This window comes from Vombatus ursinus, unplaced genomic scaffold, assembly GCF_900497805.2.
Source record: "Vombatus ursinus unplaced genomic scaffold, bare-nosed wombat genome assembly UNPS02014832.1, whole genome shotgun sequence".
Taxonomy (NCBI): domain Eukaryota; kingdom Metazoa; phylum Chordata; class Mammalia; order Diprotodontia; family Vombatidae; genus Vombatus; species Vombatus ursinus.
This window is the reverse complement of record NW_020954610.1, coordinates 63861724-63887103: the sequence shown is the minus strand read 5'-3', so window position 1 is coordinate 63887103 and position 25380 is coordinate 63861724. Positions and strand designations below refer to the sequence as shown.

Below are 25380 nucleotides of genomic sequence, written 5' to 3'. Positions count from 1 at the left end.
CCTTCCACCCCCAAGAAAAGTACCAAGAAATGCAGTAAATATTCACATGCATGAGCCATTGGCTTCCGGGTTGTAATGGAAAATTTATTACATGTGGGGGTGGAATGCAGTGCCATGGAGACAGCTACACCTGGGTTGGCAGGTTCAAGACCCATAGGCCATTGAGCAAAAAGGAAGAACAGGTATCATTCAGGGTAAACATTTAGATGTTGTAGATCAGCCTGTGGTCCCTATTGTATTTTTGGCCACTATCTGTCATTCTATTAACCCAGCTCTGAAGATTGATATGAGCAAGTAGAGTCATGAATGTGGGGCATTTTCACAAGATACAGTTGACAAACGAACCCCTCAAGTTGTGTCCAAGCTAATGATATTGGTCATGGCCTAAATGGCCACTTTCTGAGCCACTGGGAACGTGCATTAAGTTACAAATTCCTTTGTGTCTGACTGAATAAACAAATACCCTTTAGGTAGGTCTGGCCTTAATCATAGAATAAAAGAATCACAAAAGTCAGATCTGGATAGGAGGTTAGAGATTACCTAGCTTAATCCCTTCATTTTATAGATAAAGGAAACTGAGGCCAGAAATACATCCTTCTTTTCCCTAGAAGTCTTCCCCATTGCCTTTCACAGAACCTGAAATTCTGTGCTTTGTCATTCTTTTGAGTCTTCAAGATTTTTTGGTTATTCAGACTCTACTCTTAGTGTACAGTTACTCTTGTGGAAGTGAACAACTTAAACATTTATCATTTATTAATAATTGATTTGGAGATTAGTTGACAGTCAAGGGGGGTGGGGGGTGGAGAGGAGGAGGCAGGGATGAGTGAACTCATGTCAGGGGTCGTATGACTCCAAAAGTGTGGTGCCCTAGATTAGAGAGGGAAGAGAGTGCCAAGACAAATTTTACCTTTGTCTCAATTTTGGCTCAGTCAGGACCAGCTTACTCTTTCCTTAACAAATATCCTTTTAGAGACCCCAGGAGACTAAGAAGTTCATTATTAGCTGGTTGCTCTGTGAATAGGAAGCTAAGAAGGTATTCCCCTCAAACTTCACTTGGTTAGACATCAACTCTCATCCGAGACCCTGAGCTGCTGATTCACCCACTATATTACTTCCTAGCTATCTTCATCCCATGCCACGGTACAGACGTCTTTCCCTTCCTGCCTCACCCAGTTTTCCAGCATCAGCTCTGAGAATAGTCATCCACACTACCATTTTAAGAAAGTTCATTTCAGTCATTTGCTCTATAACTCCAATCATCCTTGTGATTTCCCTAACCAAAATACCACCATTCCCCTATGTGTATTCTTTCCTTATTAGAATATAAATTCCTTGAGGGAAGAGTTTTTGTTTTGTTTTTTTGGTTTTTTTTTTTTTTTAAATATTTGTATCCCTGGAGGTTAATGTAGGGCCAGGCACATAGGAAATACTTAATACGTTTTTTCATTCATTCAGAGGAGAAGCTTGGCACCTTCCTTTCTTGTAGTGAATGAAAGCAACCCATACTCAGATGTCCCAGGCAAGGAAAATGCTGCTAGATTGAAGGCATAGTGCTCTAAGATGGTCCAGTAATTGTGGCATTGTTTTAAATGAATGTTCGGAGTCATCATTTGAGCAAAAAGAGGAAACTACTTATTGTCACATTTTCCTGCTAAGGCAGGGAAGAAATTTGAGCTATTCTGGACAGACCCAAGATACTGTCTCTCCTACCTCTCTACAATTTTTTGGACAATACTTGTCCATCTTTCTGAGGGAGAGCTATCCCAGAATCTTAGAGCCATAAGAGAGCTTATAGATCATTTAGCCCAGCTGTTTTGTTTTATAAGTGAGGACAGCAAGACTCAGAAAAATGAAGTCTTCGTTAAGAAGCGAGAGTCCTAGAACCACAGCTCCATTGACTGCTTAGGTATCCACAGAATTCTCAGACATGTCTCCTCCCTTCCTCAGTCCCTGGCATCAACTTCATAAACAAAGGATAGTTTAGTATTTTAATCAGATACTTAAGATATAGAAGGGACTTTAGAAGCTATAGAGTCCATGAGAAAACCTCCGCCAAGGTCATAGCTAGTAAGTGTCTGATATGGGACTTGAACCCAGGACTTGCTGACTCCAAGCTTAGTGTTCTCTCTACTGCCGTGCTACATGTGTCCTGCATTGATTGATTGTAAAAAGTGTCATGAATGAGTCTTGTGGAAGGTCAGCTGAATTATAATCCATTTCAACAAGAATTTATTAAGCTAAACATCTGATATGGCAGTTATTGAAAAGCTGAGGACATGAAGATTAAAAAAAAAAATTGAAACAAGGCTTGCCCTGAGGTAGAGGGATTGGAATGTAGAATATTGTATCTATTCGTAGTTATAATTGATGTGTTGGCTAGTTTTGCTGAACTGCTTTTTTTTTTCCTCTCTCCTTATAATCTTACTTCTGAGGAATGGCTTTCTAGGCAGGAAAACAGGGAGGAATATATTTGGAAATAAAGTACAAACAAGTTTTCAATAAAAATAAGAATATTTTAACAAATGAAAGAGTCTCTGCCTCCAAAGAGCTTATATTCTTTTGGAAAAAATTCTATGTACATAAAAAAATTAATTACAAAATATATATACAAAGAAATTTCCAGAGGGTGAACACAGGTCTAAGATGAAGACCAGGGCTAATAAATTCTAGAGTCTGTGATTTCTCTGTCTCCCAGGAGGAGGACATAGGTCTAAGGTGAAAGCAGAGATCTGATAAGCTGCAGGGCCTCTGCCTTCTCTCTCTCTCATTGCAGAGTCCAGGACAGGACTGGGCACAGAGCAGGCCCTTACAAGATGCAGATTGGTCTAATTCAGATTACCAGGGCTGGCAAAGAGTGGGGTAATGCTGCCATCTTTCCACTCAATGAGTATCTCCCCATGCTGTAGGGATGAGGAAAGGGAGACGGGTAAATTGGGAGCTCCTGGGCCTCCTTGGCCTAGGGATAGCTGTCCCCTAGGAAGTAATGTGGCTCTTGGACCATTCTGGGAATAGTTCTCTAAAGCTGACAGAGCCTTCTTTTTCTTCTTCCTGCAGGTCAGGGAAGAGAACAAAGGAAATTGGTTATTCATCTGTGCCGGAGACTATAACCCTCTCTGGGCTCTGAGGACTGCTCTTCTCTCTATGTGTAATAGGACTATAGCTAATACATAGAAGCTATCATCTAATTCTACCCATTCTTTCTCATTTTACAGATAAAGAAACTGAGTCCTGGAGCAGTCAGCTGGCTTGCCCAAGATTACATAATTAGTAAATGGTAGAGCCAGGATTTGAATCCAGGGCCTCTGGTTCAAAATCTAGCACTTTTTCCATTGCTTCTCATTAGGGTGATGCATTCATCCTCACCTAGAGTGACAGAAATTTATAAGAATTTAGTTTGGAGAAAGCTGTGTCATATAGTAGGTTGTGAAATTGGTTGTTTAGTCCAGGGTTAAAATCTAACTTCTGTGCCCATACAGGCTTTGTGGCTTTGCGCAGTAGTAATAATAGCTAGCACTTACATAGTGCTTTAATATATAGAACCTTATATATATTTATATAGCACTTTACAAATATCTCATCCTCACAACAATCCTGGGAGGTAGAGGCTATTTTATACCCATTTTAAAGGATGAGGAAACTGAGGCTGAGAGAGGTTTAGTGTCTTGTCAAAGGTCACCTAATTGGTAAATGAGTTAGTATTTTTTTTTTTTTTGGTAAGGCAGTTAGGGTTAAGTGACTTGCCCAGAGTCACACAGCTAGTGAGTATTATGTGTCTGAGGCTGGCTTTGAACTGGGGTCCTCCTGATTCCAGGGCTGTTGCTGTATCCACTGCACCACCTAGCTGCCCCATGAGTCAGTATTTGAACTCAGATCTTCCTAGTTCTAGTCACAGCACTCTATCTTGTACCACTTAGTTCCCTGAGAAATTTGCCTAACCTTTCTAAGACTCAGTTTCTTCATCTATAAAATGGAGATAAAAATACCCGTAGCATCTACCTAGAAGGGTTGTTGAATGCATAAAATTAGGTGATCTGTGTAAAGTGTCTCAGCTGTAAGGTGTTATGTAAGAATTAGCTGTTTTTTTGGTCATGATTTTTCTGAGAGATGGGCCAGCTGGGAGCAGCCTCCAGAGAGGAAGGCCTTGGAGGGAGGGAGGCCCCCAAGCCATGTCTCCCTGTCCTTTCAGCAGCAGCTGAAACCCCACTGCTTTGGAAAGCCTCAAAGGCTGATTGCAGAAGAGCTCATCACTTCCCCGGCAGCTGCTGTCTCTGCTTGGAACCACTTCCTCCCCTCCAAATGGCCATGAGCCCTTGTGCACTCACTCCAAGTGGCCATGAGCCCTCCAGTTCCTCCATGCTGCCCTCCTCACTGATCATTCCTCCCTTCCTCACTAACAGTGCCCTTTCCAGGCCTCACCCTTCTTAATGCCTGGTGTCCGGTGCCCCATGCCTTCATGGTACTGCTCTGTGCTGGGGAATGCCTAACTAACAAGATGCTGGGAGGGACTTTATGGATTATCTAGCTGAATCCCATCATTTCACTAATGAGGAAACCAAGCCCCAGAAGAATAAAATAACTTACCCAGGATCACAAAGAATGTGTACGTTGGGTGGAGAAAGGTGCAAGCTGCATTGAAAACACACTTACCTATTGTAACAGATATTGATGATGAGGATGGTGACTCCCAGGACCACAGCCAATGGGCTTAGGACCATCATAGCTGTCTTCCAGTTTGCCCCTGAAATTGGAAGTCTATTAACAAATGTTGGGAAAGAGTGGATGAAGCCTTCCTGCTCCAGGGTTGACCCATGGCAAGAGTTCAAGGATGGCAAAGTATTCCTTTGACTCTTTAATCTTCCCTTGAAATGCCTTCTTCCCCTTTGTGGTAATCCAGAGCCCTCCTGCCCTTCCCCTGCCTCACAATCCCAGCATCACCAAAATTCACTGCCTCTGAGTTCTGATGGGATCATTCCCTCATCTCATCGGTCCTTGCTCTCAACACTCACAATGGAATTGGAAGAAATATAAGAAACTTGTTTTAAGTTCACACAGTAATGATGAATAATGTGTCTGTCGTTCCAGGGCATTTGTAGTTGCTGGAAGGATAATGCCTTAATCCAACAGAATGAAGCTCTAATAGTGGAATTCTTGGGAACTGGACACATCAGTTGGAAAGAAGTTTGGGGACTGGGAAGAGGGATTTCTTAGTGCCCGTCACATCAGTGCATATAACTTCCATTCACATATGCCCTTCACACCACACAGAGTGACGCTTCCTCCCACACCAAGAAAGAACAAACCCAGCTATTGAGTACAGCAGTCTTCATCTATCAGAGTACAGAAAAGCATGGAGGATCATTGTTTGCCTACGTTTGCTGAACCCGGCATGTAGTTCTCATCCACTCACATGGGCCAGACCCCTCCTATCAGGACCACCATCCTCTCTCCTAGGACAAACCTTGATAAAAGGGAGCGTCACCTGTTTGCTAGTAGAGGTTTTGTCCTCTGAAGTCTGCAGTCATAAAGACTCAGAGGATCAGAGATTTAGACCTGGAAGGGACCTTGTGGTTGTTTTTGTTGTTTATTCTTTCATTTGTGTTCAAGTCTTTGTGACCCCATGGACCGTGCTGTCCATGGGGTTTTGGCAAAGACACTGGAGTGGTTTGCCATCTCCTTCTCCAGTGGATTAAGGCAAACAGAAGTTAAGTGACTTGCCCCAGGGTCACACAGCTAGTGTCTGAATTCAGGTCATCCTGATTTCAAGAAGGGACCTTAGAGGTCATCTAGTCCAAATCCTTCATTTTACAGATAAGGAAACAGGTACAGAAAACTGAAAGGGACATTCTCATAATCACACCACTCCTAGCACTTTTTCCAGGGAACTACTTTTCATTCTGGGCAGCGAGGTGTTTCAGTGGATAGAGCGCTGGGCCTGGAGTCAGGAAGACTCATCTTTGTGAGTTTAGACCTGGCCTCAGACGCTTACTAGCTGTGTGACCCTGGGCAAGTCGCTTACCCCTATTTGCATCTGTTTCTTCATCAATAAAATAAGCTAGACAAAGAAATGGCAAACCACTCTAGTATCTTCACCAAGAAAACCCCAAATGGGGGCATGAAGACTCAGACACGACTGGGAAAACAACTGTACAACAAACTGTGGTGCAGAAAGGATCATAGGTTCCTAGGTTTAGACTTGGAAGGTACCTCTGAGGCCTCTCATTTTACAGATGATGAAACAGAGGTCCAGAGAAGTGAATGAATTGTTCAAGATCACAAGAGTAGTAAATGACAAAGGCATCATTTGAACTTGGATGATCTGACCCCAAAGCCAATACTCTCTGTACTACAAACCCTACGAGGTGCAGTGGATGTCTCTCCCAGCCCCACCTCAAGCTATTTCTCTGTGGGCAGAGGAGGCAGATCTGATCATCGTGCCATTTTTGTCTAAGAGTAGGAGCTTAACACGCTGCGTCTCAAATGAGTTCAGGAACTGAGCGACTTTACAAGCACTCTCCTAAGGCTCAGGATCATTGTCCAGCCCACCGTTTCCTTTGCCATGTGCTTCCAGTTTCATGGAGAGAGAAAGTCAGTCCCCTGTCACACTGATCATTAATAAGTTTGTCCTCTTATTAGGAGCAAGGTCGTAATGAGTTGCTGTCAAACTCAATTAGGTACAGTTCTATTAAGCAATCAATGATAACATTTGAAGTTTAATGAAATAGGTGTCAAATTTTACTTAAATGTTGATATTCCTTTAAATTGAGTATGATTCTGTTCATAAGTAGCAAATTAAGATGAATTCATTGTTATGCTTTATTATTTTAACAAAGGAGGTTTTTTTTCATAGAAAAAAATGTAATGGGGTGGAAGTCATATAACCACTGTGAATGAGCCCTATGCCTTTAACAGGTGGTCCCCATGTCTGAGATGAACTTTCTCCTCAAATTGACTTCTTCAAAACCCTGCCCATCAAAACACAGCTCAGGTGTCACTTTTTGTGTGAGGCCTTTTCTAATCTTCCCAGTTATTAGCTCTTACTCCCTCTTGAAATTACTTCATATTATTTTGTATTTGTTTATTTGGCAGCTAGGTGGTTCAGTGGAAAATGTTGGGCCTGGAGTCAGAAGACCTAAGTTCAAATCCAGCCTTAGACACTTACTAGCTATGTGACTGTGGGCAAGTCACTTAACCTCTGTTCACTTCAGCTTCCTTGTCTGTCAAACAGGAAAAATAATAGCACCTACCTTTCAGGGTACTTATGAGGATATAATGAGATAATATTTGAAAGTATTTTGCAAACATAAATGCTATTATTATTGTTTTACATGTATTGTATCCCCCTAGGAGAATGTTAATTCCTTGAGGGCAGGGACTGTTTAATTTTTGTCCTTGTAGCCTCAGTAACTATCATAGTGCCTTGTATATAGTAGGTCAGGGGTAGGGAACCTGCAGCCTCCAGGCCACATGTGGCCTTCTGGGTCCTTGCGTATGGCCCTTTGACTGAGTCCAAGTTTTACAGAACAAATCCTTTTATTAATGGGATTTGTTCTGTGAAGTTTGGATTCAATCAAAGGGCCACATTTGAGGGCCTAGAGGGCCACATGTGACCTCAAGCCTGCAGGTTCCCCACCCTTGTGTAGGTACTTAATAAATGTTTGTTGAACAGAATAGGATGGAACTGTGAGCTAACATGTGGCCTGGGCTTATCCATACTTATGGGAAGCCTAACTATTCGGATCACAGACATGGCTGGGTGTCATGACTAACCAAGGGGTGTGTGGAACTCATGAAATAGAAAGAAAGAAAGAAGGAAGGAAGGAAGGAAAGAAAGAAAAAGAAAAGAAGGAAGGAAAGGAAGGAAGGAAGGAAGAAAGGGCATCACACTGCATGGTATTATACTCTCTAGACCAAACAATTTAAATAAATGAAATCTAATAATAATGTATATCAGACACAGCCTTGACAGCCAAGGAGGGAGGTAGAAATGTTACTGGGGAGGGTGTGTTCTAAGAGACACTAGGAAGCTTGTGGGAGTTTAAAAAGGTTTTGGGGCAGCTGGGGGTGGAGGGGAGAGTCCACACAGTGATGGCAATTATAGTTTTATTGTGAGTATGGCTATGCTTCCCAATGCACTCTTGTCAAGTGATAAATTAAGGTGACATGAAGACAAGGTGACTAGAAGACACAAAAGGGAGAATTAGAGGAAGAGTTACAAAGGAACCACAGTGGAGAGTTTTGAAGGTGAAAAAGACAAAGACAGAATGGCTCCTTAAGCCATAGCAATTGCTCCTGTCACTGTAGATGCTAAATTATCTTCCTGTTAGAATATAAACTCCTTGAGAACAGAGATTATTTCATTCTTTGTATTTGTATCCTCAGTGCCTACTACAATGCCTGGCACGTAGTACAGGGCTAGTTGATTTATTGATGACTGTTGAGCCACATCCATGTGGGCACAACGAGCAGCTGTATACCTACATCCTGGATTTGTCCTGGGGTGGGGGTTGAGGGCAGCAATGCGGATGCTGAGCAAAACTTCAGATTAGCAAGGAGCAGCTGTGTACAAGGACAGAGAACTTGCGGTGGTCACTCATATGATAGGTCAGTGCCATACAGAGTCTGTCTGTAAAACCTGCACTGTTTTCAATAGAGAGATCAGAAGTGCTCCGAGTTCATGAGTCACCCCAAGAGACTGGACCCTGATGCTCTTGGAGATTTTTACCTAAGGGGAAAAGCCCTGGGGTACAGACCTTGGTAGCTGCATGGGAGCAGATGTGAGGGTAAATGAGGTTCTGGACTTTTTGACTTGACTATCAGGCAGGATCATGGCCTGAAGGGAGACACTCAGGCTGGTTGAATTAAGGTTGCCTACTTTATTCATTCCTCATTGATTCTGATTAATGTTTTGTACAACAAGCTTTGTAAGTAAATCGATGAATCATAGTCAGGTATCAGATGAAATGAGACCATTGGATGATGGCCGAACCAAGAATTCTGAGCCAAGGATAAATCTACACCCAGCCTTTAGACTGGGAAATGTTATGGCCCACAGAAGAAGAGCCAAGGGGAAAGAGGCACTAGCTCTCTGAGAGTGTGGGGGTTGTCTCACAAAGTACCCTCTGGCACTGGGTGCTGTGCAGACACACAGTAGGTAAGAATGAATGTTTGATAGCATCTGGTCCTTACTACTGAGTAAGTCTCATAATGTCTAAGGAGGCCCTAGCAGGTACATCTTTTTTGGGGGGGGGGGCTAGACGATGGAGTTAAGTGACTTGCCCAGGGTCACACAGCTAGTTAAGTGTCAAGTGTCTGAGGCTGGATTTGAATTTAGGTCCTCCTGACTCCAGGGCCAGTGCTCTATCCACTGCACCACTTAGCTGCCCCAGCTGTATCTTTTAATTGCAAGGTGCCTCCCTCATCCTCCTTTGTAAGCCTTGAAGCTCCCCAAAGAGCAGGGCATGAAGAGAACACTCTTATTTGCTCTACCCTAAGAAGTCACCACCTATCACCCGGTGACAGGTCCCTGAATTATCGGCCCTAAGTGCCAGGAGGAAATAAACAATCTCTTGACAAAGAAAACATTTAAAAATTTGACAAATGTCATATGCACACATAGAGATAATCATGTACCCAGACTTATGTAGATGCTTGCCTACCCTGTTGTCATTTGGGGCTAGCAGAACAATGGTTCTGTTTGCTTTTATCTCTGTGATATTTACTGGTCTGTATGGGAATTTAATCTGAGTCTTCCATTTCAGCATCTCGGCACTATGCTCCTTTAGTTACTGTGTACCAGCTGTCACAGCCTGAATTCATGCTCTAGAAAGGAAGGAGGAAGCACTACATGTCCCAGGGAAGGTTAGGATGCCTCTCCAGTTAGACACACCCAGGATACAATGATTCAGAAAGCAGTAAGTTTATCATATAAAGGTCCCAAAGTCACACAAACTACTCATGATCCGGGTTGTAGATGGGGCATGGAAACAGAACTACTCACCTTTTTCTGCCACCAGGGGTCCCTCCACCCACGTTGGGGAAGGTGTGTGGGTGAGGTTGCTAGTGGGAGTGACATTTGCTGTTTGTACAGAGTCCCACGAAGACAGGTCCTCCTCATTTCGTTCCAGAGAAACAGTGGTTTCAGCTGGGGAAGGGGACAGGTATAAGTGGTGGAGATTGTCACTATACATATACATACATATATACATATATAGTGTATATATACAAAATGTATATATAGTCACTATATATAAAGAATATATATAGTGACTATAAAGTATATATAGTGACTATATATAAAGTATATATATAGTTACTGTATATAAAGTACATATATATACATACACACTTTATATATACATATATATATATATATATACACACTTTATACAGGCATGTAGAATCATAGCTCAAAAACATCTCCTCGGGGGCAGCTAGGTGGCGCAGTGGATAGATCTCCGCCCTTAGAGTCAGGAGGACCTGAGTTCAAATCCGATCTCAGATACTTGACACTTACTAGCTATGTGACCCTGGGCAAGTCACTTAACCCCGATTGCCTTAGCAAAAAGAAAACAAAAAATAAAAAAAACACCTCCTGCAGGGAGTTTTAGGTCTCCTTTGGGGCTCTGCTCTTCTCCCACCCAGGCTCATTTCCCCATCCTTCTTATTTTGGAGATCTCACCGGCTCCCATGAATTCAAAGATCACTTCTTTGCAAATATCTACATATCCATTCCTGGTCTCTCACCTGACCTCCAGCCCAGATTCTGCAGCTGCCTACTGAACTTGAGTGTCCCATCAAGACCTCAAATGTCTACGGTTTTTTATTAAGACTTAATCACTGAAAAGGCACTGCCTCCGTCAAACTGAGACCTGTTAAAGACCTTAGCTTGAAAAGGCCGAGGTCCCCCACTGCATCCTGGGCCATCTCCAGTTGTCCTGATCCATATCTGGCCACTGGACCCAGATAGCTCCAGGGGAGAGAGTGAGGCTGGTAACTTTGCACAGCCCTCCTTCATTTAAATCCAATTCACTTGCATGTCATGGCATCGCCTCCCTGATGTCATGGTCCTGATGTCCATGGAACGAAGGACAAACAGCAAACAACCCCTGTGAGCAAATGTCCATATATCCATTCCTGGTCTCTTACCTGAGCTCCAGCCCTGATTCTGCAGCTGCAGCTGCCTGCTGAACCTCTTGGGTGTCCCACCAGGACCTCAAATTCAGCATGTCCAAGACTGAACTCAACCTCTTCACTCTCCCAAATGAAAAAAGAAAACTGGCCCTCCTCCCAGCTTCCATAATTCTATTGTTGATACTACTCCCCTGCATGCACTTCGACTCAAAACCTTAGTCATCGCTGACTCCCTCTTCCCCTCCAGTCAGATTCCAGGTTCATTCAATCCTACTTCCATCTTGTACAGGTCCCCTTCTGTCTCCTCACTTATCCTCACTTACTGCTTTTTGACTGGATGATTGTAATAGCATCTGATGACTATTCTCTCTGTCTCCAGTCTCTCCTTTCTAATCCATCCTTCACAACGCTGCTAACAATCCTCTTCCCAAGGCATAGGTATGACCATGCTAATTCCCTGCCCCAAAATCTTCATTGGCTCTCTCTTATCTACAGGCTAAAATGGAAAGTCACTAACCTGCTGTTTAAGGCCTTCTATGATCTGGCTAAGGCTACAAATTGGGATGAATTGCTCATCTGCATCAATGAAGAGAGTTTCTACTCCAGAAGTCCCCTACACTGATTAAGCCATAGATCTGAACTGTCAAAAAAGAGCTAGGCCATGGGAATGCAATGATGAACAACACCATTCCATTCTGCTCTTGCACTGTCAGAGGTCAGCTACAATGTCTAGAGAAGAATTTCTCCCTTCCAGAATTAGCCTGACCCCTGTCCCAGAGGGCTAGGGTGTCTCTGAAGGGTCCCCTCTCCAAGGGAAAATCCTGTTCCAAAGATGGCTTGCCCGTGCCACTGCTTTCTTGTTCCCAGGTTGTCTGGGAATTTTGCTGCTGGCACTTCCTGGAATGTTCTTCCTTCTGACCTCTGTCTCTTAGTTTCCTTCAAGACGAAGCTCAAATCCAACTGTCTGCAGGAGTGGAGACCTTTCTCAGTCCTATGAGATGCTAGCACCTTCCCTCTGAGATCACTTTCCATCTATTTTGCCTGTGTTGTATGTACCTAATTATTTGCATGTTGTCTCCTGAATCATAATGGAAGCACTTTGAGGCTTGGTACTGTGTTTTTGCCTTTCATTGTATCCCCAGCACTCAGCATTGTGCCTGGCACATAGTAAACGAATACTTTTTGATTGAATGAACTGAAGCACTTTTTCTTTTCATGCAGGAAGTGGGGTGAGTGGGGTGTGCTGTACCCTCTGTACTGCTCATACCCAGGCTGCCAGGACCCCACATGTTCCACAGAAGTAGCACCTTTCCACCAGGCTCTATCCCTACCTGCTCTTTATCCCAGAACTGACCCACTGGGGACCTAGAGTTTCCCTCCCTACTACTGGGCTGAGGTTCATGAGGCCTACCACCTTCCGCCATGTCAGTGCCCTGGGGCAAATCTCCAGTTGTCCACTCTTGCTTTGAAGAAGAAAAATGGAGAAAGGGAGAGAAAGATGAGGTGTGGGAGAGAGGAGAAGGCATGGACTTCTAATGGTGAATGGGAGGCCCCCAGAGCCATAGGTATGTGGAGAGAAGCTGGTACCCCAATATGGCCTTGGTTCCTAGCACCTGTACCCTCCCCCGTCCCCTCCAGACATGGCCAAGAGCGAGCTTCTTCAGTGAGGTCATTTTCTGGCTGGTAGAACTGAGATTTCAGTTTGCTCCCAGACCACAGAGCCTCCTGACTTACTGCCTTTTGAGTAGTAAGGGTTTTGTGGAAGGGAAGCTAAACTGGCTGAAATTAAGCTAACTGTTATTCTCCAGGTGTGGGGCAGGACTACTTCCCTCCCACATCCCAGCGTGACCTGGGAAAGTAGCTTTTATCCTGAACCCCTCAAAAAGAGGGATTCATTTGCATGCCCCCTGTACTGCAAATATCTGATGATCTTTTATTTTTTATTTTGATCTAATTCTAGCACAACACCCCTCTTGAAGATAGGGGAGGGAAGTAATGATTGCCCATTCATGGCTGTCCTCCAACTCTCCACAAAGTAGAAGTGGGGTAGGACATTCCAGATCTAGCTATATATGCATTCTACATGCAAATCACAAATGCAATCTATGTGCTTATATTGAACAGTCCATGTATTTAACCTATAGCATTTGGTCTTCATGACAACCCTGTGAGCTAGGTGATATTACCCCCATTTTATAGATGAAGAAACTGAGGCTCAGAGAGGTTATGCAACTTGCTTAGGGTCACATGGCTTGTAAGTTTCCAAGGCAGGATTTGAATTCAGGTCTTCCTGACTGCAGGTCTAGTGCTCTACCCATTCTGCCACCTAATGACTAAAAGAAAAACTTCATGCTTTGTTGTTATTTGTCCTTCATTCTTGACAGGGAGGTGATGCCATGACATGCGAGTGAAATGGATTTAAGTAAGGGAGGGGCTGTGCAAAGTCACCAGAGTCACTTTCTCCTCCAGAACCATCTGGGTCCAGTGGCCAGATACATATCAGGATGACCGGAAATGGCCCCAGATGCGGTGGAAGACCTTAGCCTTTTAAAATTAAGGTCTTTAGCAGGTCTTAGTTTGACTGAGGCAAAGCCCATTCAATGATTAAGGCTAGGTATTGTAATTTTCATGACAAGAAGTTTGACCCTGGAAAAGAGCCTCCTTCCCTTCCTTGAAGAGAATGGGGGAGCTAGGTTGCGTGTTCCATCAGTCTCAGATTGTAGATGAAATAGTTTTTGCTGAGCTGTTTTTTTTTCTTATCCTTTGTTACAAGGAATAACTTCAGGTACAGAAGGCAGGGGGAATACATTTGGAAAGGAATCACAGAATTTGAGAGTTGAAAGGGACGTAAAAGCAAAACATATCAATTTTTTAAAAGTCTTCATTTCAGGGATAACTACATTTAAATGAGGAGCTCTGAAACAGCAAAATGCCCCAAGACACAGAGAAATGAAGCTTTAGAATTTCAAAGCACAGTAACAGCTGGTTGAAGGTTTATTTGAGAGTAGGGAAGGTTTCCTAGTGGCCTTCAGATCACACAGTATAACCAGCTGCCCTGCTCCCCTAGTGCAAAGAGCCAGACCTATTTCCCATAATCTAGTAATTTTTTACTTCTATAGAATGCTCTCTATGAGGTACGCAGTGTAAGTATTTTTATTCTTATTTTACAGAAGAAGTAGCTGAGACTCCAAGCAATGAATTCATATGCTCAAAGTCACTTGGATGATTAGGGACCAAAACTAGTTAGTATGTCTAGAATTCTCTCTGTCCTCATAGCTTGGTTATCCTGGCTTCCTTCAAATCCCAAAGAAAATCCCATATCTTACAGGAAACCTTTCCCAATCTTCCTTAATTTCAGTGTCTTTCTTCTGTTGCTTCTCTTCTATTCATCCTGTAGAAATCTTGTTTGTACATAGTTGTTTACATGTCCTCTCCTCCATTAGATTGTGACAGTCCTTGACAGCAGAGACTATCTTTTGCTTTTCTTTGTATTCCCAGCACTTAGCAACATGACTGACACATAGTAAATTCTTGTTGACTTGACTCAACCCAGATCTTTTAACTCCCAGATAGAACGATGTCCTTTCCACCTCACCACGCTTCCACAAGAGCATGTCCGTTAGGTGGGTCTTACCATAACTCTCACCTCTATGTGCGATTGGCTCCTTCTCAGGACTCTTGTGCGTTCCCCCTGGCCCAGGGGTCCCAGAGCAGACATTGGCCATTCCAGGCACTGCCTTCCAACGACTGAACTTGTCCTTCCGACGAAGAACAAAGATTTCCTGGGCATTCAGCTTTCCGTGGAGGTGGAGACCAAGGCCCTGCAGGCTCAAGTGACCCTTACGGGAGCAACCCCAGGTCTGGTGGAGTTGGCCCCCACAGTGGCTCAATTGGGCCACAGCAAATTCCTGGGCCTCACCTATGGCAAGGCACCCAGGGATATGCAGGCTGAAAAGGGCTCGGTTGACTGGGTCCCAGCCCCATTGCTGGGGTCCAGCATCAGGGTGGCAAGTGACCAATGAGATCTGCTCCCCACCCTGAGGGTCCACCTGCAGGCATGCATCCAGCCCAGGATTGTGGATCAGAAAGGCCTCAGCCCAGGAACCTGCAGAGCAAGAGAAGAAAAAAAATGTGGGAGGCCTATTACTGTTTGGTAAGAATGAGAGTCCTAAAATGTGACTGGGGATGGGGGCATGAATAAACAGATAGATGGACTGATAGGTAGATGGTTAGAGGGCTGATGACCCTGAGATTTCAGTGTGTCCCTGTAAAGTTCAAGGTCCAGTTCAAGTCCTACGTCCTCCCTGACCAGCCCATAATGACTTATTTTTCCTTCTCGGACCTCCTAGAAAATCCATACAGCTCCTGACCATTGATACCAGTCTCCTTGGCTAGATCATATGCGTATTCAGGAAAGGGACCCTATCTTGTTCATCTTTGTGTGTCCCAACCCCCAGAGCCCAGGGCTCTCTATTCCATAAGTGGTTGTTGATAATGATATCCATTATGATCTAGACAGCTTGGTGGTGCAATGAATAGAGTGGAGGACCTAGAATTAGGAAAACCTGAGTTCAGATCCTGTCCTTAAATACTTACTAGCATATGACCCTGGGCAAGTCACTTAACCTCTGGCTTCCTGAGTTTCCTCATCTGCCAAAGGGAGTTAATAAAAGCATCTACCTGTCAGCATTGTTTTGACGAGAAAATAATATTTGTAAAGTGTTTTACAAACTTTAAAGCATCATATAAATGCCAACTACTACTACTTCTTCTTCCTCCTCCTCTTCCTCTCCTTCCTCCTTCTCCTCCTCCTTCTTCTTTTTCTCAAACATAGAGAGGCGCAGGCATGTTATCCACTACATGCCCACAGAGGCACTCATTTGTCCAAATTCACCTCCCCCTCTTCCCTAACATCCCTCTGGGCCCGTCACTGTCTCCTACATAGATATGATACCTACTTCCAATACCTTGGCTCTTTCTATAATGGCCTCTCTGCTCTTCTCAAGCTTTCCAAAGCCTATCTGTCCTTTAAGAGCCAGCTGCAGTTCTATTTCCTCCCAGAAGCCCTTTCTTCCTGTTCAATTCCACACTGATCTCTTTCTCCTCCGTCCTCCTCCAACACCCATTGTCCAATGTTTCTAGCCTCCCCCCTTGATTGTGTACTACTCCCTGATGGCAAAGACCAGAATGTCTCCCTCTCCTGAGGTCTCTTTTTCAAATGAAAACATACACGACTCTTTGCACATGGACACACACACACACAAACACGAGGTTGGAAATATTTTATGTTAGCACCTGTGCTCAGACACACACTCAGACACAAATATACATACATTTTGTATACTCTATCTCCTCTCCGTGCTTTTGCACTGGTTGCCCCCGTGCTTAGAATCCCTAGTTGGTCACCTTCACATATTAGAATCCTTGGTTTTCTTTCAGATTCATCTCAAATGCCACCTTCTCCATGGGGCCATTCCTGGTCTGTCCATCCCCCTCTCCCAGCCAGGTTATCTTTCATTTATTCTGTATGTATGTGCTTATTCATTTTCTTGTTGTCTCCTCCATTTGAATGTAAGCTCCTTGAGGGAAGAGACTGTTTTCACCTTTCTTTAAATCCCTAGTACCATAGTGTCTGGTCCATATGGTAAGTATTTATTAAATGCTTGTTGATCGATCGATCAACATGTATACTATAGGCACGAGCACATAATTGCAAGGCATGACATAGCTACACACACTCATGCACACGCTCACAGGGCTTGTGAGCTTTACTTTTCAGGAGAGAGGCCATAAAAGGAAACCCCAGAGCTCTTCAGTTTAAGTGGGGGGAGGAGGTTGAAATCAGAAGGGACATGTAGGGTCCTGCCAGCTCTATAGTTAAAAATAGGTCACTTCCCTGAGGACAGAGAGGAGCCTGGGGATGGGATATGAGGGCCAGGGATGGGGAGCGAGTGTCTGGACAATAGCAGGAAAGAGAGCAGCTTGAGTTTCCATTGGATTTTCCCTCTCCTGCTGATACCCAAGCGGAAATCTTGTTCAGAATGGTTTGCGCAGCTGTTCTCTTGGGGGGACAGTTTTAACATTTCCTTCAGACTCCTTGGACAAGAGCAGGGTGTGTGTGAGTGTTTGTGTGTGTGTGTGTTTGTGTGTGTGTGTGTGTGTGTCTGTACATGCGTGTCCAGTAGGTGAAGTGGAGGAGAGAGCAGATGTGTTCATGAGCAAGTGTATTTGTGGCCATATAGTATATGGGATTGTGTGTATTTGTGTGTATATGGGTGCGTATGTGCTCTGTGCTGAGTCCATATGACTGTCTACCTCTATGTGTGTCCACATATGCATGTTTGGATGTGGGTATCTGCATGTATCCTGTGGGTGTATTATAATTAACCTAGAGTCTGTTTCTGGAAGTGTCTAATTGAAAAAAAAAAACTTGTAGAATCTCCCATGTGAGGTTAGTTGAGGCTTAGGCAGCTGGGTGGCACAATGGGTAGAGTGGTAGACCTGTAGTGAAGAAGACTTGAGTTCAAATCCTGCCTGTCCTTCCACACATACTAGCTGTGTGACCTTAGACAAGGCACTTAACCTCTGTCTGCCTCAGTTTCCTCATCTGAAAAATGAACATGATAATAGCATCTACCTCCAAGGGTTGTCTGGGAGAATCATATGAAACAACATAAGTAAAACACTTTTCTAATTTTAAAGCACTATATAAATGCTAGCAATTATTACTTTTTCTAGATTATTAGAATGTAAACTCCTTGAGGGTAAGTATTGTCCTTTTTTTGTTTGTATCTCCAACACTCATTATAGTGCCTGGCATATAAAAAGCACTTAATAAATGTTTTATCTATTTATTTAAGCTGAGATTGGCAGGTAGAGGCTACGACTCAGAATCTCTATTCCGTTCTTCCATCCCAGGTCTTGGGTTGGGGGTTTCCTCTGTGAATGCCCTCTCTCCCAATTCCTGTGGCCATATGTTTGCTCCCTACCCCCCAGAAGCAGAGACCTGGATTCTCTGACTGATGCTGGCACTGACCCATTTTGGATAGAGCGACAGGTAAAGGAGTGGTTGGACATTAAAGGGTACAGGTGCAAGAGACCTTGTAGAGGGAGAATGGACAGGATTTGATGATGTCCCTACAATCTTGGCTCAAGACTTCAGCTAAAGGTTGAATCGGTGGGCAGTGGAGATTTCTGGCTTGTGCTGTGACTTCTGTCAGTCCCTGATATTGCTTGGTTTTCTTTGTTATGAGGGAGGATTTGATGGGAGTGGGAAAGAGTAGAGAGAAGGGAAATATAATGGGAAAAAGACTGAAAAATATGCATCAATAATTTTTTTCTAAAAGAAATCTCTGCCCCTCCCACCCACATGGCCTGATAGAATAAAGAACCTGTTAAATAGTAAATCAAAGAGATGATTAACTCAGGAGCTGGGCAGGACAATGAATAGCAAAGACAAGAAAGAGGGAATGGGGTAAGTCATTAAATCATAGTTTAGAGCAGGAAGGGACCTTAGAGGTCATCTGGTCTGACTGCTTCATTTCCCAGATGAAGAAACTGAGGCCCAGGGACATTAAATTACCTGCCCACCTTCCACAGGTTAAAAGTAGCAAAGCCTGAATTTAAGCTGGGTCATCTCACCCCTGATTTAGAGATCTTCTTCCTGGCCCACACTGACAGTTGGTGATTGAGAAACAAAAGAGTTCTCTGGGCCAAGATCTGGGTCTAGGACCTCAGACTAGGGATTTTTTTCTCCTAGGTCCTGGGGAGTAAGACTCTGGAATAGTTGGACCCACATCAGGAAAGGAAGTGGGGGAAGGTGGTGAGCTAGGCATAGAATTGATCAGTCTTCAGAGGCCTAAGAGAGCCCAGGCCAGGACCCAGCGCATCAGATCACACTGATGGAAGGGGAAGCTAAGCTGGGTGCTGCCCTCAAGTCATAAGGCCACAGGGCCCAAGAATTCTGGGCCAAGGCTCTATGGCCTGAAGTAGGACTCATTGAGCTGCCCATAGAATCCCCAGACCATTCTGCAGAATAGGAAAGTGAGGGCTAGCAGTCTGAGCACATCTCTCAGGAAGCCGGGCAAAGGTCCAGGGACACACAAGCCCTGGTTGTTTTCTCCCAGAATGATAGACCTTTCAGGTCAGGACCTCCCTCCATTTCCTGCCCTATTCTTCCCAAGTTGTCCCTTCAGATTTCCCCCATACCCACCCTCATACTTCTGTGGGCATCACCCTACTACCACAAAAGTTCCTCCTCTGCAATGACCTTGAGAGTTTAGACACCAGACGCTCCTCTTTTTCCTCCCCCTCAAGCCATGCCAGTCCCTCCCCTATCCCCAACAATAAAGGGAACTAATAATGAGGGTCTGTCATGTTCTCAGAGACTCCTAGGGGTCTTTCTCTAGTATTCCCTTTTTATCCCCCATCCCCATGTTCTCTCCATTCCAAGGAGAGAGACCAAACTCACCTAAGAACCAGAGGAGGAATCCCACCCAGGTCATCTGGGGTATAGGCCACTCCATCGAACTGATAAGGGGCAGGGAGATCGGATTGGGGGGAAATGCCCCCCTCTCCAGATGCTCCCCTCCCACTCTGGGTAAGGCCTGGGGTGGGAGGGGAGGCCAGGGAACCTGGGAGTCAGGGAGCTGGGGCGGTAGCTGGTTGAGCCAGTTCAGAAACTGTGACAGGAGAGGGAGGAGAGGGAAACGTTTAAGGAGGGGGCTAGAACAGGGAGGACGCCTGGGGGACCGGATAGGGGAGGAGTCAGAGAACAGTGAGAGCCAGAGAGGAAAAGAATAGAGGGAACAGGGAAGAAGAGGAAGAAGAAGGAAGATGAGCAAGACAAGGAAGCCAAGGAGGATGAGTGAGAAGGGAAAGAAAAGAAAGTAGAGAGGAGGGGAAGAGGAAGAAGAGAAAGAGGGAAAAAGCAGAAAAGAAAAGAGAGGAGAGGGGGAAAGGAGGTGGAGAAAGAAAAGGAGGGATAAAGGAAGAAGGAAAAGAGAGGAAGAGAAGCAGAAAGGATAGAGAGGAGAGGGGGAAAGGAGGTGGAGAAAGAAAAGGAGGGATAAAAGAAGAAGGAAGAGAGAGGAAGAAGAGAGGAAGAGAAAAGCAGAAAGGATAGAGAGGAGAAGGAGAACAGGAGGTGGAGGAAGAAAAGGAGGGATAAAGGAAGAAGGAAAAGAGAGGAAGAGAAAAGCAGAAAGGATAGAGAGGAGAGGGGGAAAGGAGGTGGAGAAAGAAAAGGAGGGATAAAAGAAGAAGGAAGAGAGAGGAAGAAGAGAGGAAGGAAAAAGCAGAAAGAATAGAGAGGAGAAGGAGAACAGGAGGTGGAGGAAGAAAAGGAGGAATAGAGGAAGAAGGAGGGAGGAGAAAGAGATTAAAGGATGAAGGAAAGGTGCTCTGGGGGTTGTGGCTTCCTCCTCTAGCATTCTATCCCTTAATTCTTTAATGATTTTATTTCAGATGTTTCAAATGGACCCCTCCTTCACAATGCTCCTGTCATAAGGATGCATATCTCCCCTCCCTCATCCAAAGTCCTATTAGAATGCTGAGAAAACTGAGGCTTAGGAAGGGGTATGATCTGCCAATACCAGATGGTAGTAGGTGGCAACCCCCAGTGTCTGGGACTGGAGACAGCTAATCTCTTGCCCCTCATTATCTCTGCCTTTCTCTTTCTCCAGAGTCACCCTTCCATGCCTCTATGCCTTGCTTTTATCATCATTATGTAGTAGAAATACTCTTGGACTACAGATGACAGGTAGAAAGGAAGCAGTGTAGTATATTCAGAAGATCACTATCCGTGGAGTGAGAGAATCTGGGTTCAAATCCTGCCTCTGATGCTGTGTGTGATCTTGGGCAAATAACCCCTCTGGACCTCAGTTTCCTCATCTGTAAAATGTGAGTGGTTGAGCTAGATAGCTCCCGAGGTCCCTTCTAGCTCTAAATCTATAATCTACTGAAAAAAAGTTACAAGGAAGCAGATTTCAGCTCAACATAAGGAAAAACTATTCAACAATGGAATGGGCCTGGCATGGGGGTGGGAAGGAAGTGAGTTCACTGAATTGGAGACCTTCCAGTGAAAGCTAGATGAGCCACTTGTCTGGATGGTCAGAGGCTCTTAGAAGGAGGATGTCCACTCTACATCTGCCATTCTTCCTGGTTTCAACTCTACTGAGCAAGATGCCCGGTCCAGGCTAAGCTCATCACCCCCAATCTCGTCACCATGCTGCTAACTCAAGTCTTGACTGACACCAATTCTCTCAGAGCCTCCCCTCCCCTCTCTGCCTGGATTGGAGGGTGGAGAGCTAAACTCCTCCCAAAGCCATCCTTTTTAAAAAATTTTAAAAATTTCTTTATTATTAATTTATTTTGATTGATCAACAATCACTTCCATATGCTTTTGAGTTTAAAATTTTTCTCCCCCTTGCTCCTCACCACCCTCCCCAAGACGGTGCACAATCTGATATAGGCTATACATATACATTCCTATTAAACATATTTTCACATTAGTGATGTTATAAGGAAGAATTAGAACCAATAGGAGGAACCACCAGAAAGAGGAAACAAAACTAAACAGAAGAGAAAAAAAAATAGCAAATAGTATGCTTCAATCTGCATTCAAATTCCATAGTTCTAGGGGCAGCTAGGTGACACAGTGGATAGAGCACCAGCCCTGAAGTCAGGAGGACCTGAGTTCAAATCCAGTCTCAGACCAAACACTTGACAACATACTAGCTGTGTGACCCTGGGCAAGTCACTTAACCCCAATTGCCTAAAAAACAAAACAAATTACATAGTTCTCTCTTTGGACGTGGATAGCATTTTCCATCACGAGGCCTTTGGAGATGTCTTAGATCCTTGTATTGCTGGGAAGGGTTAAGTTAATCAATATTAGTCATTGCACAACGTGGCTGTTATTGTGTGCAATGTTCTCTTGGTTCTGCTCACTTCACTCAGCATCAGATCATACAAGTCTTTCCAAGTTTTTCTGAAATCATCCTGTTCATCATTTCTTATAGTACAATAGTATTCCATTACATTCATATACCACAACTTGCTCAGTCATTCCCCAATTGATAGGCATCTTCTCAATTTCCAATTCTTTGCCACCACAAAAAGAGCTGCTATAAATATTTTTGTACATGTGGGTCCTTTTCCTATTTGTATAATCTCTTTGGGATATAGCCCTAGAAGTGCTATTGCTGGGTCAAAGGGTATGCAGCCCTTTTGGGCCCAATGCCATCCTTTATAGAGGGCTTTGACCCAGTCTACCCCACATCTGCTTCTCTGCCTGGTTTCAGCTCCAACAAACAAGGAGTATCCCAGGCCAGGTACCCCTGGTCTCCCCATCCTGTTTCTCTCCTTCCTCCTCCCCCTCTTCCTGCCTCCTTTTATGTCTCCCCACATTAGATTGTACACTCCTTGGGGGCAAGGACTGTCTTTATTAATTGTATTTCCAGTGCTTAGCACAGTGCTGGGTACATAGTAGGGGCTTAATAAATTTTTATTGGGATTATTGGATTGGATTAGGATTCATGTTGCAGGTAAGGGGTTGGAATAGATTGTCTTTAAGGTCCTTCCAAACTCATAGATCCTATGAGTCCAGGATTCAAAGGACCTGGGGTTGAGTCCTTACTACTACTTACTAACTATGTAACTTTGGGGAAATCACCACAGCTCTCTGACTTTCCATTTTCTCATTTATAAAATAGAGGTGATCATACCTTACACTACCTACCTCATTGGTTGTTTGGGAGGGAAGAGCCACATAAATTTTAAAGAGCTTTAGAAATGTGATTTGTTGTAATTACTAGACTAGAAGCTCTGTGAGGGCAGGAATCATGATTTATGCCAATCAATAAGCATTTAATGAGTAGGAACTCTGTAGGAACTCCTACTATGTACCAGCCACTGTACTAAGTTCCAAATACAAAGAAAGGCAAAAGACAGGTTCTGTTCCCAAGGAACTCACAGTCTAAGGGGGAAGACAACAGCAAACAACCATGTATGAGGAGGCTACATACAGGATAAATTGGAGACAATCAACAAAGGTAAGGTACTAGAATTAAGGAGGACAGGGAAAGGCTTCTTACAGAAGGTAGGATTTTAGATAGGACTTGTAGGAGGCCAGGGAAGCTGGGAGGCAGAGGTGAGGAGGGAGAGCAGTCCAGGCATGTGGGACCGTGAGGGGAAATGCATAGTCAGGAGGGAGAGAGTGTCATGCAAGGAGCAGCCAGGAGGCTACTGAGGTGTAAGAAGACTGGAAAGGTAAGAGAGGGCCAGGATGTGAAAGTCTTTGAATGCCAAACAGAGGATTTTCTATTTGATCCTGGAGGTAGGTGACAGGGAAACGCTGCAGTTTATGGAATGGGGGAGAGGATGACATGGTTAGACTTTAGGAAGATTAATTTGACAGCTGAGTGGAGGCTAGACTAGAGTAGGAAGGGACTTCAGGCAGCAGGCTATTGAAATAATCCAGGTGTGAGGTGATGAGGGCCTGCACCAGAGCGGTAGCATTGTCAGAGAAGAGAAGATGACGTATCTGAGAGATGCAACAAAGGTAAAATTGACGGGACTTGGCGACATATTGGATAGAGGAGGTGAGAGAGAGTGAAAAACCAAAAATAACACGTAAGTTGCAAGCCTGGGTGACCAGAAGGATGGTGATGCCCTCAAAAATAATAGGGAAGTTCGGGGCAGTTAGGTGGTGCGGTAGATAGAGCACTGGCCCTGGAATCAAGAGGACCTGAGTTCAAATCTGACCTCAGACACTTACTAGCTGTGACCCTGGGCAAGTCATTTAACCCTGATTGCTTTAAGAAAAAAAAAAAGTAATAGGGAAGTTTGGAAGGAGAGAGGATTTTGTGGAAAAGGTGAGTTTAGTTTTGGACATAATGAGTTTAAGAGTTCTACTGGACATGGAGTTTGAGATGTTCAATAGGCAGAGATGCAAGTTTGGAAGTTAGAGTGGTTAGGACTGCATAAATAGATCTAAGAAACATCAGCATAGAGACGATAATTAAATCCATTGGGGGCTGATGAGATCATCAGGTGAAAAATATAGAGATTGTTGTTATTCATCCTTTGTTCTTGAAGAGGACCATATCACCTTCCTGATATAATTGGAAATAATATATATAGAGAGAAGAGAAAAAGGCCCAGGACAGTCCTGTGGGACACTCACGGTCAGCAGGTATGAGTGATCAGATTAAGATCCAGAAAGGAAAAAAACATGGAAAGACTTGTATGGTCTGATGCTGAGTGAAGTGAGCAGAACCAAGAGAATGTTGTACATAATAACAGCCACGTTGTGTGATGACTAATATTGATAAACTTAACCCTTCCCGGCAATACAAAGATCTAAGACATCTCCAAAGGCCTTGTGATGGAAAATGCTATCCACACCCAAAGAAAGAACTATGGAAGCCGAGTTGCTAATTTTTTTCTCTTCTGTTAAGTTTTGTTTCCTCTTTCTGATGGTTCTTCCTATTGGTTTTAATTTTTACTTACAACATCACCAATGTGAAAATATGTTTAGTATGAATGTAAATGTATAGCCTATATCAGATTGTGCGCCATCTTGGGGAGGGTGGCGGGGGGCAAGGGGGAGAAAAATTTTAATCTCAAAAGCACGTGAAAGTGATTATTGGTAAATCAAAATAAATTAATAAAAAAAATTTTTTAAAAAGATCCAGCAAAGGAGAAGAGAAGGAGCAGTTAGATAGGTAGGAGGAGAATCAGGCTAGGGTAGTGTCAAGGAAATCTAAAGAAAAGAGGCTATCAAGGAGAAGAGGGTGATGGGAAGTGTTCAAAAGGCTGCAAAGAGGCAAAGAAGGATGAGGATTGAAAAAGTCCACTTGATCTGGCAGTTAAAAGATCCTTGGTAACTTTGGAAAGAGAAGTTTCTGTTGAATGACATGGCTGGAATCCAGACTGAGTTAAGAAGAAAGCCAGCAGAATGGAGGCAACTATTGTAGATGGATTTCTGGAGAAGTTTAGCTCTCTATAGGGAGAAGAGAAATGAAATGACAGCTAGTGGAAATGGATGCACCAAGTGAGGGTTTTGGAAGAGACACAGGCATCTTTGTAGGCAGTAAAGAAGCAGCCAGTGGACATGGAGCGATTGAATATTAGTGAGACGGTTATGGGTGATGGAGGGGGTAATCTGCTGGAGAAGATGGGATGGAATGGGATCACTTGTATGTGGAGAAGGATTTGCCTTGGGAAGGAGAAGAGCCACATCTTCAT

The 25380-nt window shown here is 44.0% G+C and overlaps 1 protein-coding gene across 1 annotated transcript; it reads right to left on the bottom strand.

Annotated features, from left to right (window-relative positions):
- Positions 1 to 727: 727 nt before the first annotated feature.
- LOC114025876 lies at positions 728 to 25248 on the bottom strand. The gene is made up of 6 exons (XM_027839394.1): positions 25184 to 25248; positions 19601 to 19872; positions 14777 to 15235; positions 9998 to 10141; positions 4648 to 4738; positions 728 to 3048 (listed from the first exon to the last, which is right to left on the bottom strand). Exons 1-6 carry the CDS (start codon positions 25246 to 25248, stop codon positions 2826 to 2828), a joined length of 1254 nt encoding a protein of 417 aa, XP_027695195.1. The 3' UTR covers positions 728 to 2825.
- Between the last annotated feature and the right edge of the window lie 132 nt (positions 25249 to 25380).